The sequence below is a fragment of the Terrapene carolina genome, unplaced genomic scaffold (assembly GCF_002925995.2).
Source record: "Terrapene carolina triunguis isolate 2854851 unplaced genomic scaffold, T_m_triunguis-2.0 Scaffold180, whole genome shotgun sequence".
Taxonomy (NCBI): domain Eukaryota; kingdom Metazoa; phylum Chordata; order Testudines; family Emydidae; genus Terrapene; species Terrapene triunguis.
In genome coordinates, this window is record NW_020664531.1 from 8,687,803 (window position 1) to 8,705,250 (window position 17,448).

Genomic DNA, 17,448 nt, shown 5'->3' on the forward strand with positions numbered 1-17,448 from the left:
TGAATAAGGGCTGCATGATTTGAGTGAAATGCACCACGGTGCAGAGCCTGCCTAAGGGCACTGCGCCAGTTAAGTCCCACTTAATCCCTCAAAAAGAAGGTTTGAGTAATGCATAGGCTTGGTGCTGGCTCTCTGAGTATGAGATTAATTTCACCCATTGCGCATAACATATGTTGTGTGCTGCATTCTACTCTTAGAGGTTTCAGGTAGGGGTCGTTATTTCTTAAATAAAAAGACTCTAATATGGAGGCCTGGATAAATATTTTCTGAAATACTCATGCTTGTGCTCATAACAAGGCTTCTCAATGTTTAAAAAGGTCACCGCATCACTCTCCTTCTGAGAGCAAATCCAAAATGGTACCTGCACCATTAAAAGTGCCTGCAACCATGCAAACTGGGGCTGTGATTTCATCAGATGTCACAAATTACGCTGGAATTCTCCCGGTCAGTATTTGGATAGGAGGCCTCCAAGGGAAACCCCTTGTGCTTCCAGAAGTGATGTAAAAAAAAGTTAGCATTGAGCCAATGGCCCTGGATGGTAGTAGCAGACTCTGGAAGTGCCATTTTTTATCTGGGGTGAAAAACTGATCACTAAAGATGGCTTTGTCTGTAAGAGGTGTTCTCCCAGGTGTCCAAATCAAATTCCCTTTGGATTCTGCCTATATCAGGTCCTAATTCAAGAAACCGTTTAAGCACAAGCGTAATATTAAAGATGTGCTTAAGCCCATTGATTTTAGTGGGACTTAAGCATGTGCTTAAATGATATCCTGCATAAGGATTTTTTTCTGAACTGGGCATATAGGCATTCTGCTTATCTAAAATTGCCATTTCAAGGAGATACAGTATTCCTCTGCACTTCCTCTCCGAACAGGTATTGTGTTGTGCTTTATGCTATTTAGCAGCTGTAGCATTCCATCCCAGATGTGGGTGAAGTGATTTCTATACAGTTTGAATAAAGTTTTGAGATTCTTTAGGATCTGAGAAACTATATAAATATGCAATATTATTATGATTAGTTAAAGTTGCATCATTGTATGCAAATACGTTGATGGTCTCAGTCCAGTTCCTAGCTGACAGTGGTGGTGAGTGAAACTCAAACATGAGGTTTGTATAACCATCCAAAAGTACAGCTCCTTATCAAAACTGGCCAGTCTTTTTAGTATAAGTCCTCAAATTTTGGGCCAGAAATCTCACGTGAACGGTCACTCTTGTAAGATTCCCCAGTACTTTCTGCATTTGGTCATGCTAGATACACCACAAGCAGAGCCTCTGTCATGATATTTCAGTGCTTCTACTTCTGGATTCTGCTAGAACCAGGAAAGTTAAAATATTTTTTATAAAAATTATCCAGGACTGATTTGAACCTTTAAAAAAGGCTCTATTTGGATTTGGTTCTAATTTTAAGTAAAGGGTTGAGTTGGTTCTCGTTGCATCAGAACTGGTTCATCTATCTCTAGTGGACAGTGGTCTACACCACAAAAACGGTCACCCCAGTTGGCAGTCTCTGTGCAGAGAGGTAAATAATTAAAGGACTTGGAGACTGAATTACCTTCTCATCCCTACAGTTCTTCCCTCATCAACCTGAGAATTCTTCCCACATCAAGGATGAGGCAAAGAATGGAGAAATGCTTGTAGCACTGCAACCCTTTCTGTGCCAAACTGGCAGCTCCCCAATGCAATACATTCTAAGGGGTAGAGTCCAAGGTCCTGAAATTCCAGAAATTGGGATCCCAGCATCCCAAGATAATTTTCAACTTGAGAACCCAGGATTTTAACATCATCTGTCCTAGCGTTTTGCAAACCTTTTAACTTTATAGAAACAGTTATCAATACACACATCTTTATTTTACAAAACCCAGCAAACTGAATACTTAGACAAATGTTATCATATTTGCAAACATCCTTTGAGGTATTTGGTGCCTCTGTGGGTCTCTGATTTTGCTGTTGCATGCCACCAGTCACCAAGACAAAATTCTATTTGATATTTCACTTGCCCTCAGATATTTCAGACCAGTTCCAAAGCAGAGAAGACAACCAATCAGGACCAATGACACACAAAATGTGTGGGGAAACTGAGATTGCCCTAGTTTTGAAGATTTAAGGCCAGATTCCTTGGCGGGTGTAAATCAGGGTAGTTCCATTGATTTCAATGGAGCTATGCCAGTTTGTACTGGCTGAGGACCTTGTCTTTCAATTAGAGACTATAACTAAATTTTCATTGTTGTTTTGAGAGGCCCCAAATACTCCACTGATCGTTGGCTGTAGATAGTCATAGCACAAATGATTTCTTGTTGTTATTATTATTCTGTCAGATACTTAATTTCACTCATTTGCTAAATTGTGTTTTCTGCAGTTGGCAAACCTCACAAATGTGGATACTGTGGCCGAAGCTATAAACAACGCAGCTCTTTAGAAGAACATAAAGAACGCTGCCATAATTATCTGCAAACCATGAGCCTCTCAGGCAGCTTGTATCCAGGTAGGAGTTCAAAGCAGAAAGGGTAAATCTGGAACCAGTACCCTCCTGTCACTCATTAATTGCCAGGGGACGGTCTAGTTGAGCTATCTGGGAAGCATAACTATCCATTACAGTACCACCACTGAACAGATTTTTGGATATATATTTCCATCTCTGTTTTGGTAGATAGATAATTAGTTGGAGCTATTGTTGTACTTAATCAATATTTAGTTTTCTTGTTTTCCTTGCTCCAATCTAAAACGAGGAAGCTAAGGTATGAAGGCCAATTTTGACTTTTACATCTAGAAACAACACCTTCAGATAACCAGCTACAAGACTTGGAATTCCTTAGCACACCAGCTGTTCAGGCTAAAGCATAGTTATCCCAACTCATAGGGCTGGAACTTTCCTATTTATTTTGAGTCCTATAGATTACAATACTCAGGACTACAAACTCTTGTTAAAAAGGTAATTCCACTGCCAGTACATGATTTAGAGCTAATTTACTCTGGAATGCACACTTTGGTATAAGAGGGGATAAGAACCACACACACCCTTACACACCTGCATAGGCTATCCGGACCTTGTGTCCCAGTGCACAGCAATGAGTAGGCGCTCAATGCCAACTACTCCTCCCAGGCCAAGCAGGTGAGCAGGAAGAGAGAAGAACCTTAGCTCTGCCCCACAATGCATTGGCTAACCCAGAGGAGCCAGTCTGGAGAGAGTAGTAATTTGCTGTTGGTAGGCACCAGCAACAAACAACTACCCACCTAAACCAAAGGGGAAGTAGGGAGGGAATCATGCCTCTCTGGAACACGATTTTTTCCTTGGGGCCTGTGCACCAACACCTGATCCCATGTCTGGGGCATGTGGCAGAGCCACAATCTATTCCTTAGAGACTACAGAATCTAAAATTGTGCCTTAAATTGAGGAGGTCTTGCAGGTTGGAAACAAAGGTACCAATTAGATGTGTCAGACTGATCACAAGAGGTAATCATAACAGATATGTTGATAGGCATTAGTTCAGGGGGCGAGCATAGTATCAATGTACAGAGGAATTTAAGGTTACAGTCCTTCTGATAAACTACATTTCTTGCATACCTTTTGGATCCTGTAAGTATATATTATTCAGTTTGTCAAATGACAAACTGGTATGTTATCTCTGACCTATTTGCAATGATGCCTTATTTAACATTGTATATCTGGACAGCACTTGAATATGTTTTTACATGTTACAAGATAATGTAAAGTAGATGCACATAATGATAACACTGAATGCAGCTGAGATTCTTCTGACAGACAGCATGTTAGAGCAGCGCTCCTCCTAATTTTATTGAGGGGTTGGAGAATGTATAAATAGGAGGAAAGCTGAAGCTAATGTACTCAGGGCCATGATATTTATTCCGTAACAGGGTGATAGGATGTAGAGGCCAATAGTCTGTCTGGGGTTAGAATTTCCAGTGCCTGGCATAAAGGTTTGATACGTCTGTGGGCAAAAGAAAACAACAATTTGTGTTAGCTTTTCAGTTACTTGCTGAAAATAAAATATTAGTAAAGAAAAATATGCAGATGAAGCTGAAGTCAGTAACAAGAAACTGTAATAAGAAATAACTCTCAGATGTATGGGACTGTGCTTATTATAAACCCTGACAGAAAAAGCTTAGATGTTCACAGCAGTTTAGGGTTATGCAGCTCAGTATTTAATATTTGAATCAGATTGAAAGTTGGCATATTCATAAGTGGTGTTTAAGAAACATTGCTTTCTTGCATACACAAAGAGTATCAGACAGATCCCTATTATACCTAATATGACTTTGATTATAGAAACCGGTAGTAAAATGGAAGGAATAGCTTATATTTTAAACATTGTATTTTGCCAAAGCTCCTACTTTTTAACAAAATTTGGTATTATTTCTCAGGTAATAAACCAGTTTTTCATTAAAAAAACCTTTGTTGAAAGTGATCCTGGTATTTTAAATTACATACAAGGCTCCCTAACTCATCACAAACACAGTTTGACTTCAGATGCCCTTTTCAATTTTAAAAATATTGTATCTGTAAAGAGGTAAATATGCAACAAAGCCGTTCAGAATGAGACATGGTCCTTTTCGTATTTAAAAATATTTTTAATGCATGTTTTTTATACTTAGAAAAGTAAGTCAGTCTTATATGCAAGAACTACTGTTCATTCAGCATTTCAGTATGTATTATTGAGCTATTACTATGATAATAAAGTCCCACTGATTGTTGTATTGATAGAATCATAAAAATGAGGGGTAAGGTCATCCGGTCCATCTCCCTGTTACTGCAGGATTATTTTCCACAGCATATTTTCTAGTATTTTGTCTAATCTAATTGAAAAATTCCTAAGCAATTGATTTCTACCACTTCCTTTAGGAGCCTGATAGATCTCATTGGGAAACGTACCTAATATGGGCAGAGCCAAGGAGGAGGGTGAAGGGGAACAACATATTTTCTTTCATTTTGTCTTTGAATTTGACGATTTGGAGTGAAATCCTGGCCCCACTGAAATCAATGGCAAAGCTCCAAACAACTTCAGTAGGGCTAGAATTTCACCTTAGTGTCTGATGCTGCTTCCACAGACATAAGTTGGAGTTTTGCTATTGATTTCAATAGGAACACATGAGACCCTCCAAGTACTATAGAAAATAACAGAAAAGACAAACTATGAAAACTTATAGACTGAGCTTTGCTCTTGTGGTTTAGTATATCATTAGAATAAATCAATGAAGATATGGCATAGTACAGCCACAAAGATACACAGGTAGATTGATATCTGTATACGCCTACACCGAGTGGGCCAATGTTTTTTGTTCCCACAAAAAAATTCAGTGAAAACACAAAAACAGAAACAATTTTCAGTTTTTGGCAACCAAAACCCCCCAAAATTCAGGTTTGCAGCCAATGTTTTTGGGGTGTGGTAGGGTGGGGGTAGGTTTCAGTTTCCCAAAACTGGAAAATACTGGTTTGGGCCTAAATTTTTATTTTTTGCTTGCCATTTTTCATCAAAACAGCAAACAAACAAACAAACAAACAAAAAGTATGTGAACTCATGGGCTAACCCTCCTTTAATTCTTTGGAACTGTTATTGTGCTACCTTCTTGGATGCCATGGGGAAATGTCTTTGCATTTTGGTGGCAATGTGGGAACTGCTATTTGTCATTATGTCCTTTAGAAACAATGATTTTTTATTGCTTTGGGCCTTTACCATAGAGTTTTACCCTTTTGTGACTTCTAAATTGGATTGGAAAACACCTGAAAGTGTTAGCTTACACCAAATGCAGAAGCTTGCCTCCTTAATGGGTACATTGTAATGAGCATACAACACCAATGCCCTGTACTGACTGACTGATCACTTCCAGATGCTATTCAAGGGGTGGGTCACAGTCTTTAAAATCTTAAATGGTCTGGGGCCCAGTCATTTTAGCGAGCACTTCAACCACTGTAGTATGTCATCCTGCAGCAGTGGTTAAGATCTGCTAGATTGCTCCTGCTATTGGTTCCTAGAGTTGTCTTCCATGGGGGCACTCTTCTCTGAGGGCACTTAACAGTTCCTTCTGTTGATCCACCCCACCTGAGTCTGTCAACTCAGGGGATGATGTAGCTAAGCCTGTTCTATCAGGCTGCCATTTAAATGACATATTGCTAACATTAGAGAGACAAGGTGGGTGAGGTAATATCTTTTATTGGACCAACTTCTGTGGGTGAGAGAGACAAGCTTTCGAGCTTACACAGACCTGAAGAAGAGTCAAATTGGTCCAATAAAAGATATTACCTCATCCACCTTGTCTCTCTTTAATATCCTGGGACCAATACAGTTACAATAACACTGTATACATATTACTAGCATGGCAGTCCATTAGGTTTGCTTATTCCTTTCATGTAGGCAACAGATATATTTACTTTAACTATTGTTATATGTCCAATTACCACAGCAGTAGATACCATGTAACCATCTATCAATAAGTGAGCACACCTATTGAGAAGATAACGTGTCACCAGCATACATAGAACATAAAAGACAGATTGCCCAATCAAGGCCTAAATCGTTCATGCTTTATTACTTGATGATCAGATATCAAGTCACAATCTTGCTTAAAATATTCATCTCCTGGCAAAAGATAAAAAAAATCCAGAGAGCAATCACTCAGTATGTGTTACACACACTTGATAGATCACCTTTTCTTCAGACATTGGATGCTCAGGATAAGTATAGTTTACTGTCATAGAGCTCTTGTTGTGCCAGCTCATCTCAGACCCCCTTCAGCTTCCACAGGCAATTGCAACAAAGTGACATAACAGGAACCTTTTCCCTAGTGGTTCATAGCTAAGAATCTCTTTACTGGGCTTTCTTTCTAAACCTAAAACTTCTTAGCAGTAGCGGGAAGTCAGAAAACAGTCTGAGTGCAGAAGGTCAATGCTCTATGATAAATATATGTTCAGCCACTGGACTAGCTAAAATTGGATTTTAATGACTAACACTGTATCAGGGAAGTAGCGTAATAGAGAACTGTCAGAGAAGTTGTTTTCTGAATAAATTATAAATACATTCTTCTATACGAAGTGATAACCATGCCCCATTTCTGATGAAGTGATGCTTATTGTGCTGGGCTTTTCTGTCACTAAAGGGTAGTGGGGGGGGGAGGGTAAGAGGGGGAGGGCTTTGTATCAAATGTAATATTAAAGATCTTAGGGCCTGATTCTCCATTTTCCTGCACCATGTGTAATCATTCAGACCATTGCAAGGTGGGTGTAAAACCAAATCAGAGTGATCATGTTAGACATTCATTTTGCACCAGTGTAAATAACTAGACAGGGCGCAGAGTAATGGAGAATCAGGCCCCGTAAGCTTTGCAATCTGTTATCTCTACATCCTATTTGAGGGGAAGATGAGCACTGATCTAATTTAGTCAGCATAAGGGACAATGATACAAACAGTCAGAGTCAACCTGTGCCTGTCATTGTAAGCTCCTGGTTTTAGCTGGTTGCATGCTAATAGAAAAGTCTGACTAACATGATACAAAGATGGTAGTTCCATTAAAATGGAGCATGCGTGCCTAACCCTCTGATGTCATTTGATTTCAGTCATAAAAGAGGAAACTAACCACAGTGAAATGGCTGAAGACTTGTGCAAGATAGGGTCAGAGAGATCCCTCGTGCTGGATAGACTAGCAAGTAACGTCGCCAAACGTAAGAGCTCTATGCCTCAGAAATTTGTTGGTAAGAGTTAAACGTTTGCTGTCTCCTAAAAAAAGCCTTATAGGGTTTTCAGTCTTGCATCATGATTTTCATTTGTTATCATTAAATTAACAATATATAAATATATAGGATTCGCTAGATGGATGCATTAAAAAAGGATACTTTCTGCAGCTTAACTTTCCATTTTACAGCTTTTGTGGGGGGGTTCAGTATTCTTGCCTTTTCCACTGTTGATGCCCCAGGTCTTCTATATGATTATCCTGGGAATCGAGGCTCCTATTCAGGAAAGCACTTAAGCAGATGCTTAAGACTACATTTTGTTAACTTCCCACATTAGGGCCCGACCCTGTGTGTTGACACGTGTAAGCATGTGTGTGTAGGTGAGGATGGGCTGAACGTAAGAGGTTAATACTCTTTGACTCCTTCAGAAAGGTTGTACACTTGTTTACCTCATTTCTTTGGTCAAGTATCATTTATAAACCTAGAAATATGTGCCCACCTGATGAGAATGGTAAAAGAAAAACCAAGATCAATTTATACTTCTTCACGTACATACTGTAAGCAACACAAACTTCCATAACCTGCTTCCTTCTTTTACTAATAGACATTTTCTTGCCTCAGTGACTTGACTAGGAGGTTGTGTCCATTTTCTTCTTCCAGTTGGTATTCACTGTGCAGAGTAGTGGCTTGTAGCAAATCAATCAAAGGAAACTGAATACAATGAGAGAGATTGCAACAATGTTTAGGTTTAGACTTAAACCTTCAAAAGCATGGAAACTCAAAGGAAAGCCTGAGCTCACTTATACAGAGAAACAGACAGAATATTCAGACTTCTCCTAGTTTTATATCACTTGCTTCAGGAGAGGATTAAAGCCTTTGGGAAGGACTAAATTGTAAGACGGGTTTTGAAGAAAAGGTGGAGACATGACAGACTAGGTAAGGGAGGGGGATTCCAGAATGTAGGAAGCCACATGGAAGGAGGTTTGATTCTAAGAGTGGGAAGACACAAGGGAGCAGTAGCTCATGTGGCAGGGATGGAGCAAAGGGGGAGTGAAGCGTGCCACAGAAAGAGACAAACAGAGAATAGTAGGGATCCAAGTTGTATATACCCTTTAAGAGAAGAAGAAGAAGCCTAAACTTGATGGAGTGGGTGACAGGAAGCCAATGGAAGGATTTGAAGCAGGGAAGAACACTGGTAGAGCAGTAGGCATTCAGTTTTTCAGGGGTTAAATTTGAGCTGTGGGCGGGACATCCAGGAAGAGACAGCCAGAAGTACAAATATGAATAGAGTGGGTTTAAGTGAGAGGAGAAGAGGCACAGCAGAAAATACTGGATGAGATTGTAAAGGGAGAAGAAGATAGGGCCAACACAGAACACTGAGAGACCTTGGTAAAGAGAGGGAGGAAAGAGGCACCACCAAAGAAGATACTGCAGAAGTAGTCTGAGAGGTAGGAGAGGAAGTCTCTACAGTCTAGGGCAGAGAGAGTATTTAGGAAGAGGGCATGATCAACTATATCTAAAATGGGAGAGAGCTGAAAATTATGGAGATGGAGAAGAACCTTTGTGATTTGTCCAGGACGACATCATTGGGCAGTTTCAGTGGAATGGAGGTGGCCCAATTGAAGGTGATCAAGGAGTGAATTAACATAGAGGAAGTTAAGGCCACATGGGTAGAAAACGCATTTGTGAATTTTGAAAGAGGAGAGTGGTAGATGGAGAAGGAGATGGGCTCAATGGAGGGAGGTTTGAGGCTACAGGAAATAATAGCATGCTTGAAGTCAGAGATGTGTGAGCGAGAGCGGAGAAAAACTGAGAAAGAGGGAGATTGTATAAGTGGGGAAGTCAGGAGTTGGAGAAAACAAGGTCAAGAGAGCAGATTGAGAGACTGGTGGAAGAGAGTAAGAGACACACGTCTGAGTCAGAAACGGGTGAGGGAGGAGAGACTATATTGTAAGAGAGGGGAGGAGGAATCTTGTACCAGAGTGTGTCATTATGTCAGAAGGTAGAATAGTAGGTTTAAGGAGACAGTCAAAGACGGGGAAAAGAAGTGATTGTAGGAGCAGGACTTAATCAGGGCAGGAAATGTAGGTGCTTACCAACTAAGATGGCAGAATTGTAGTGGAGGTAAATACTGAAAATGTGGTAGGAATTCTGAGTTATTAAAGAACTCCAAATTGTTTGATGATTAAGGACCGGATTCAACTACCGGAGTAAGTTGATGCAATTCTTCTGAAGGCTTGGATTGAATTTGTCTCTTAGACTTTTTGCATAAGGAAAAATATCAGCTGTGAAGACACCAGGAAGACTAGAGAAATTAATTTGGTTTAGAAAACTATTTTTAATAAACACAAATAAGTAACCCATTTAGAGCGGTTGGGCATGGACTGTTTTTTGTTTTCCATTGTTTGTCACCCTCATCCTGACAAACAATAGAGAAAGCCAGGCAAATGAGAGACACAGGTAAGGCAGAGTTTCCTGTCTCTTATTCAGTGTGTGGTGTAAGAAGACACCATGACAGACTATTTATGAAGACTCTGCTGTAAAAAAAAAAAAAAAGGCCTCTTTGGGCAAAGAGACTCATCAGAGACCCCCAAATTCCCTCCTTTTTTCCCCAGTGCTCACCCCATTTAATATGAAGTACATTACCAGTTGCTCAAACTCCAAGTCCAGTCTCCTTGCCCAAAGTCCGTTTTGGTAACAAGAAAATGGACATTGAACTAAAGGATTAAATACACCAAACACTGAACCAATTTCCAGCTCTCCCGCATTCCTTTAACATAACAATGCTACCATCATTTAACCAGTGACTAATTTAAAAGACACCGGTCCTGATTCTCCTCACTTACACTGATTTTAAACCAGCGCATCACTATTGACCTCACTGGCATCACTCGTCATTTAGACAGAATTAAATAAGAGGAGAATCAAGCCCAGAAGCACCACTGGTTACAAATGCCAGAGAAGGCGCAGGTTTCCTCAGCCAAGCATAAACCTCAGGGCTAGTTAACAAGGTAGGAAAAACAAGCCACTGTGGCAAAGAAGAACACAACAATATTAGAGCTAAGTCAAGGTCCAGTCAGTCCCAAACTCAAGAGAGAAAGAACAGTAAGGTTCTCAAGGTGGAACTTGGTATAAAGCTGAGCTCATTCACCAATTTCAATTAATTAGGTGTGAAATTATTTGACAGCGATAGTACCATTGCAGCACTTGTGTACGGCACCTTGCTTTGCAAACAGGAACAAACCCCAGGGCTGAGAGCCAAATTGGACCTTCCAACCTGGGGTTGGAGAGGGACTGGTAACAGTTCAGGCTGAAATTTGTCTGATATGTTAAAACATCAACCAGAATTTTTTTTTTAAAAAGAAGCCTATCAGAGCTAGAGCGTATCAGCTGTCTGTTAGCATTTAGTTACCTGCGGCAAGCACCCTGCAAAGCTTGTGAAGAGTTTCTTGCCACTAGCAGTTTACCTTACTTATTCTCTGATAACCATAAAAATAGGTGATTGTTTTTAATGAGCACTAGTGTTATCTGCACTGCCCATATGTAAAAATGATACTTGCCTGTCTTAAGCTTGTGTGCGTTTGAAATGCTCTTGCTCTGTGACAGATTTTTCCTTACGAGGAGCTGATCATATTGGTCAGCTATAGGCTAGTTATGGTACATAATCATAAAGCAAATATTAACCAATAAAGAACACCTAAACTTGTGCCCTCTGGATGCTCAGTGCATGACATATAATAATAAAGAAAGCCCAGGTTTAATGATGTACAGTACATATATGCTTTAACTTTGTTGTTTTCTGAATCAGGGGTATAAATTCATATTAAAAAATGTGGTAAGCATTTCACACATTGCCCATGCATTTTCCACAGAGTCCATTTTGAATCTCTAGTCTTTAGCTCTTTACATTTTGAAACTATGGGATTAGAAATGGTGCATCTAATAAAAACCATGGCATTAGTGGGGAGGAGCAAACACTAGCACTAGGAGTGGGAGGTGGGAAAAGCAACCCAAAAAGCACAGGGTCTGGCATGGGTGGAGCCAAGTTAGGAGCTGTATATGCCATGCCTCCTTACTGGAAATGTACCGAGGAGTTAAGATAGCTCCAAGAAGTGCTAGCTCTAGGGCTGGTCAGAAAACAAAAACATCCATTTTGAACAAATGTTGAGCTTTTGACATTTGTTTTCATTCTGCATTAGAACAAAAACTAAAACTTTTAGAAATTTTTCACAAAAAATGAGAGAGTCCCCTGCCTTCCAATTACCCAATAGCTCACTGGGTAGAGCACTCGCCGGAGGACGAGGGAAGACCCAAGAGCAAATCCCTGCTCTGCTTGAGTCAGAGCAGGGATTTGAACCTAAGTCTCCCACATTTCAGCTGAATAAGAGCCTCCTGGGAGGAGGGAGAAATCCCGGACCTGAGAAAGTTTAGACAAAAAGAGAGACGATTCCACAAAACGTTCTATTTTTGACTCATCTGCATTTTCCTACAAAAAGACGTTTTGTCAAAAAATTCCTGACCAGCTCTAGTTGGCTCCCATTCTGTGCCTGCTACCTCCCCTGCTGTGGAGCGAGGCTAGAGCACAGCAGGGAGGAGCCAGGCTTCCAGAGAAGATGGAGGCTCAGGAAGTGCCTGGTAGGCAGCAGGACTTTCTGCACGATAGGCCTGTTTTTTGCAGGATTTCAAGCAAGCGATTTCCAGGCTGCACTCTTCGCCCTTTGTGGAGTTTGGAAATCCCTCCACTCTGACAGGGCAGTTCTGTCCAGTTCATCCTGTGGAATTTCCAGCAGACTTTCCCCCTGCTCTTTGGAGGCTCTTCAACAGGAAGGGACAATTGAGCCCCATTTTATGCAATCTTGTACATGCTGCAGACTAATGGAAAGTTATTAGTATAGCCTGGAGCAGTATTAACTTCCAAGGGAGCCCCTCTGTATTTTAAGGAGGAGTGACAGCAGCAGTGGCTGGTAGGAGAGAAGCAGCACAGGCTCTGCATAGAAAGACCTCACCTCCACTGGATCCCCTGAGATCTGTCAGACCCACGTTGCTCACAGTTCCATAGGGCAGTGGTGTTCAAACTTTTTTTCTGGTGACCCAGTTGAAGAAAATTGTTAATGCCAGTGACCCAGCGAAGCTGGGGTTGAGGGGTTTGTGGTGAGGGAGGGGCTCAGGGCTGGGCCAGAGGGTTGAGGTGAGGGGGTGAGGGCTGCGGGGTGGGGCCAGGAATGAATGGTTCAGGGTGTGGGAAGGGGCTCTGGACTGGGGCAGGGGGTTGGGGGGGCAGGAGGGGGGAAGGGCTCTGGGCTGGGGGGTGGGGCCGGGGATGAGGGGTTTGGGGTGCAGGAGGGGGCTCTGGGTTTGGGGGGGCTCAGGGCTGGGGATTGGGGTGTGGGAGGGGGTCAAGGCTCTGGGCTGGGGGTGCAGGCTCTGTAGTGGGGCCGGGGATGAGGGTTTTGGGGTGCAGAAAGGGGCTTTGGGTTTGGGGGGGCTCAGGGCTGGGGCAGGGGATTGGGCTTACCTTGGGCAGCTCCTGGTCAGTGGCGCAGCGGGGGTGCTAAGACAGGCTTCCTGTCTGTCCTGGCACCACGGACTGCACTCCGCCTCGGAAGCAGCCAGCAGCAGGTCCAGCTCCTAGACAGAGGCACGCAAGCGGCTCTGTGTAGCTCTCGCCCGCAGGCACCAACCCCCCCAGCTCCTATTGGCTGGTTTCCGGCCAATGGGAGTGCGGAGCTGATGCTCGGGGCGGGGGAAATATGCAGAGTCCCATGCCCCCCCCCCACCTAGAAGCCGGACCTGCTGCTGGCCACTTCCGGGGCACAGCGCGGTGTCAGAACAGGTAGGAACTAGCCTGCCTTAGCCGGGTAGCGCTGCCGATGGGACTTTTAACAGCCAAGTTGGCGGTGCTGATCAGAGCCGCTGCGACCCAGTGCCTTCCATTCCACGACCCCATACTGGGTCGCGACCCGCACTTTGAAAACCCCTGCCATAGGGAGTGGGGTACACTATCTGGGAACCTGAAGGAGGTTTCTTCCTCTTTGCCCCTCCTTTATGGGACTGGTAATATTGCATATGTATTACAAATACTGCATGAGAGACTTTTTTGTCATTCAAAGCTACCTGTTAGTGAAGTTCAGTATCATGAGTGATAGTGTAGCGTAGTACACAGATATACTTTAAATCAGCAGCTGCATTTTTAAATAATTTCTCCAATTCCCAGGCTTTACTTTTATTTTTAACTTGTTTCTCTATAGCCAAGATTTTCGAAAGTGATTACTGATAATAGGCACTTCAATTTTTGGGTGCCCAGTTTGAGACACCTTACAGGGGCCTGACTTCTAAAAGTGAGGAGCACCCGCTTTTCAGTCTTTAGAAGTTGGACACATAGTAACTTTTGGAAATCTTAGTTTATCTACTTGGAAACTGCTCCTAATATTTTTTCTTTGCTCATAGATGTGAAGTTGTAATTTTTTCAGTGGACTCTGTTGCACTTGTAAGGTCTCACTTAGATTTGGTTGGCAAAATGGACTGTTCAGCCAGCTCAAAAGAAGTCTCACTCCATGCAGAATGCTAATTTTCAGTTCAATGGAATTATTTATTTGAGAAACATTGCCTTATGTTGCTTCTGCCAGTTATAGTTTTCACTACAGAAAACTTATGGACATGTGAACCTTTTTTTCAGAACTAGTGTCTAGCCTATGGTTGGTCAAAAAATTTTCATTTGAAGTTTTTGATGGAAAATTGATTTTTTGATTAAATGAATTATTTTGTGAAAAGTGTTTGCTTTCCACAGAAGGTTTTGATTATGTGTCAATACGTTGAATGGTCGAAAAATGAAATGTTTTTGTTTTTCAGACAAAAAACTAAATATTTCTGACAAACTCCCATTCTCTTCTATGGGCCAGGATCTTTTGACAGACTTTATCTCCCATGATGCACCATGGACATGTAACTGCCATGATATAGCACCTCCATGCACCAAGAAGGAGGTCGTAGCACACCAGAGTCCAACCAAGGAACCCAGCCTGTAGAGCAGAATGGGAGTTTGAGGCAGTTGAACCACAAGTCTCATGAGGCAACACGGCAGTATTTCAGAATTGAATTTTTTTGTGTGTTTGGCCAAAAATTTTCAGTTTTTGATTGTTTGCCAAAATATATTTTCTCATCAGTTCTAGTGTAGCACACCAGGAAATTGAGAGCTCTTCACAGCAGTTCTCAATTTCAGATGCAGATTTGTACCCCGCATTGAATCTTTCTATTTTGATTTTACTGACATAGGAAGTCCAATACTTAGACACATTGAATCCCAAATGTCTAACTCCTGATTGTTTTGGAATGCAGGTGAGAAATGCTTGTCTGATGTTCCATACGATGCCACCACTAATTATGAGAAGGAGAGTGAGATGATGCAGACTCATGTTATAGACCAGGCCATTAACAATGCCATCAGTTACCTAGGGGCAGAGTCTTTGCGTCCCCTTGTGCAGACACCTCCAGGCAGCTCTGAAGCAGCACCTATTATCAGCTCCATGTATCAACTCCACAAACCTCTTGGGGACAATCACGCTCGTTCCAATCATACTGCTCAGGACACCGCGGTGGAAAACTTGTTGCTGCTTTCCAAAGCCAAATCCATCTCCTCTGAAAGGGATGCCTCCCCCAGCAACAGCTGCCAAGACTCAACAGATACAGAGAGTAATAATGAGGAGCGCAGCGGTTTAATTTACCTGACGAATCACATAGTTCCCCACGCAAGAAATGGCCTGTCTATAAAAGAAGAACAGAGGCAATATGAAGTCCTGAGGGCAGGTACTGACAATTCCCACGATGCTTTCAAAGTGATCACCAGCAATGGGGAGCAAGTAAAAGTTTACAAGTGCGAACACTGTAGAGTTCTTTTCTTGGATCATGTGATGTACACCATCCACATGGGCTGTCATGGGTTCCGCGATCCTTTCGAATGCAACATGTGTGGCTACCACAGCCAGGACAGATATGAATTCTCTTCTCACATAACACGAGGGGAGCACCGTTTCCACATGAGTTAAAACCCCTCCCACACAGATGGGACCTTGTCAGCTGTACTACTGGAGCTGTATGAACAACAAAAAACACCAGTCTATTGGACAGTAAAAGCATCCAGAAATGAAAATTAGAAGACCTGGCCCCAGGAGTTTTCTCCTCTTGGTAGCATGTATTGCAACTTAATTTTATAAAATGCATATTGATGTTTTTATTGCAAATATTTGGATCACCAAACCTTTAGTAAGTAGCAGCTTTTGTAGTCAGGTAGCTGAATCCACTTCCTTCTAGCTATTGCTTTCTGCAGACCTCGCTCTCCAACACAGTTAAGCATGTGCATAATGCACAAAAACTTGGCTGGGGGCTAGAAAGGCCTTGTGCTAACATGCTGAGAATAGGGCTCTTACACCAGACTTTTTTTTTTTTTTTACTTCCCATTATTACTTGGGTCATTAGGAAGACTTAATTAAAATAAAGACAAAGCAGCCCAACCAGACCCTTGAGTGGTGCCACGGGGACCTGGAATGGTGTTGCAAGCCTAGACCCTTGACTGGCACTATTTTAGCAATGAAGTAAAATAACACAATAGCACACACCAAGGCGTGGATTTTCTTGCCTACATGGCATACCTTATTTCTATTGTGAAGCATAAGGCCAGTTGTTTGAAGGACATGAGAAACACCCTTGTAATACATAGTCTGTAGTGGAAATTGCATTTATTTGGAGAAAAGGGTTTTGTTGACTTTTTAAAATAAATATTTTCCCTCCCTATCCAATAAAAACTCACTTTTTCCTTAAAAATATAAGGTTTAAAAATCTTTCCGCGTAAGAAAACAACCATTTATGTAGAATTTTTTAAAAGGAGTTTTAATTATTTAGAAAAATACGATATTCAGTAGGAGAGAGAAAATGTTTGGAGAATATTTTTATGCACACTTCTTTCATTTTGGGGGCAAAATTTTTACAACTGGCTGCAAAATTTCCACGTTCACCCATTTTGCATATGAAAATGCCCATTCTGCTTGCACAGCAAGTACTCTGGCTAATTTTGTGGGCTGTGTCTGGAAAATTTAGCCCGCAATGATTTTTTTTGACGCACTGAAATGAATCAAACAGCCATTTAAAAAACGTAGTGCCTATCCCCCTTTTCTCTAAAATTAACCATTCATTAAGAGATCCATCCTGCAAGATACTGAGCACTCTGGCACCGATCTATCAAAGCAGTTCAGCATTTGCCTGAGTAGTCACATGAACATAAATGGAACTATTCTTATGCTTAAAGATAATCCCAAATTTAAGGTTTTTTTTTTCTGGATTGAGTCCAGAGCACGGATCAAGCCCTATGAAACCAAAAACATTTATTCTATCTCTCCGCCCCCCTCTCCCCCCGCATTCAGCGTCCCCTTCTTGGCAAGATCCTCTCAACTAGCTGTTTAAATTCCAGTAAAATGAAAAGACCTCTGAAGCACAAAGACAGCTGATAGTAAAAATTGCCAATCTGTTTGTCTCTTCTTTAGTTCCTCTTCCAAATAGCTCATTCCTCTCCGCAAACAGCCTACTGGCTTTAAGACTGGGTAATAGTGATATTTATGCAACTTGGTTAAGAATCGCCCTGCAGAGCTGGAATATTTCCACAACAGTACAGGTACTAATAATTGATGATTGAGTTGCCCAACCCATTGAATGTACAAACATTTCCACTGTATAAGAGATTGGTACTACCCCATAAACAAAAAACATATATTGCAACAAGA

The 17,448-nt window shown here is 41.7% G+C and overlaps 1 protein-coding gene across 14 annotated transcripts in view; it reads left to right on the forward strand.

Annotated features, from left to right (window-relative positions):
• LOC113407018 (DNA-binding protein Ikaros) overlaps nucleotides 1–15,720 on the forward strand; it is a 78,335-nt gene extending 62,615 nt beyond the window's left edge. For 3 of the 14 annotated variants that reach the window (XM_026654084.1, XM_026654086.1, XM_026654090.1), the window contains 3 exons: nucleotides 2,354–2,479; nucleotides 7,565–7,699; nucleotides 15,014–15,720. In XM_026654084.1, coding sequence (XP_026509869.1) covers nucleotides 2,354–2,479; nucleotides 7,565–7,699; nucleotides 15,014–15,720 — 968 coding nt within the window. The remainder of the gene's footprint in view (nucleotides 1–2,353; nucleotides 2,480–7,564; nucleotides 7,700–15,013) is intronic. The other 11 variants (XM_026654085.1, XM_026654089.1, XM_026654094.1 and 8 more) reach the window with 5 other exon arrangements.
• The last annotated feature ends 1,728 nt before the right edge of the window (nucleotides 15,721–17,448 follow it).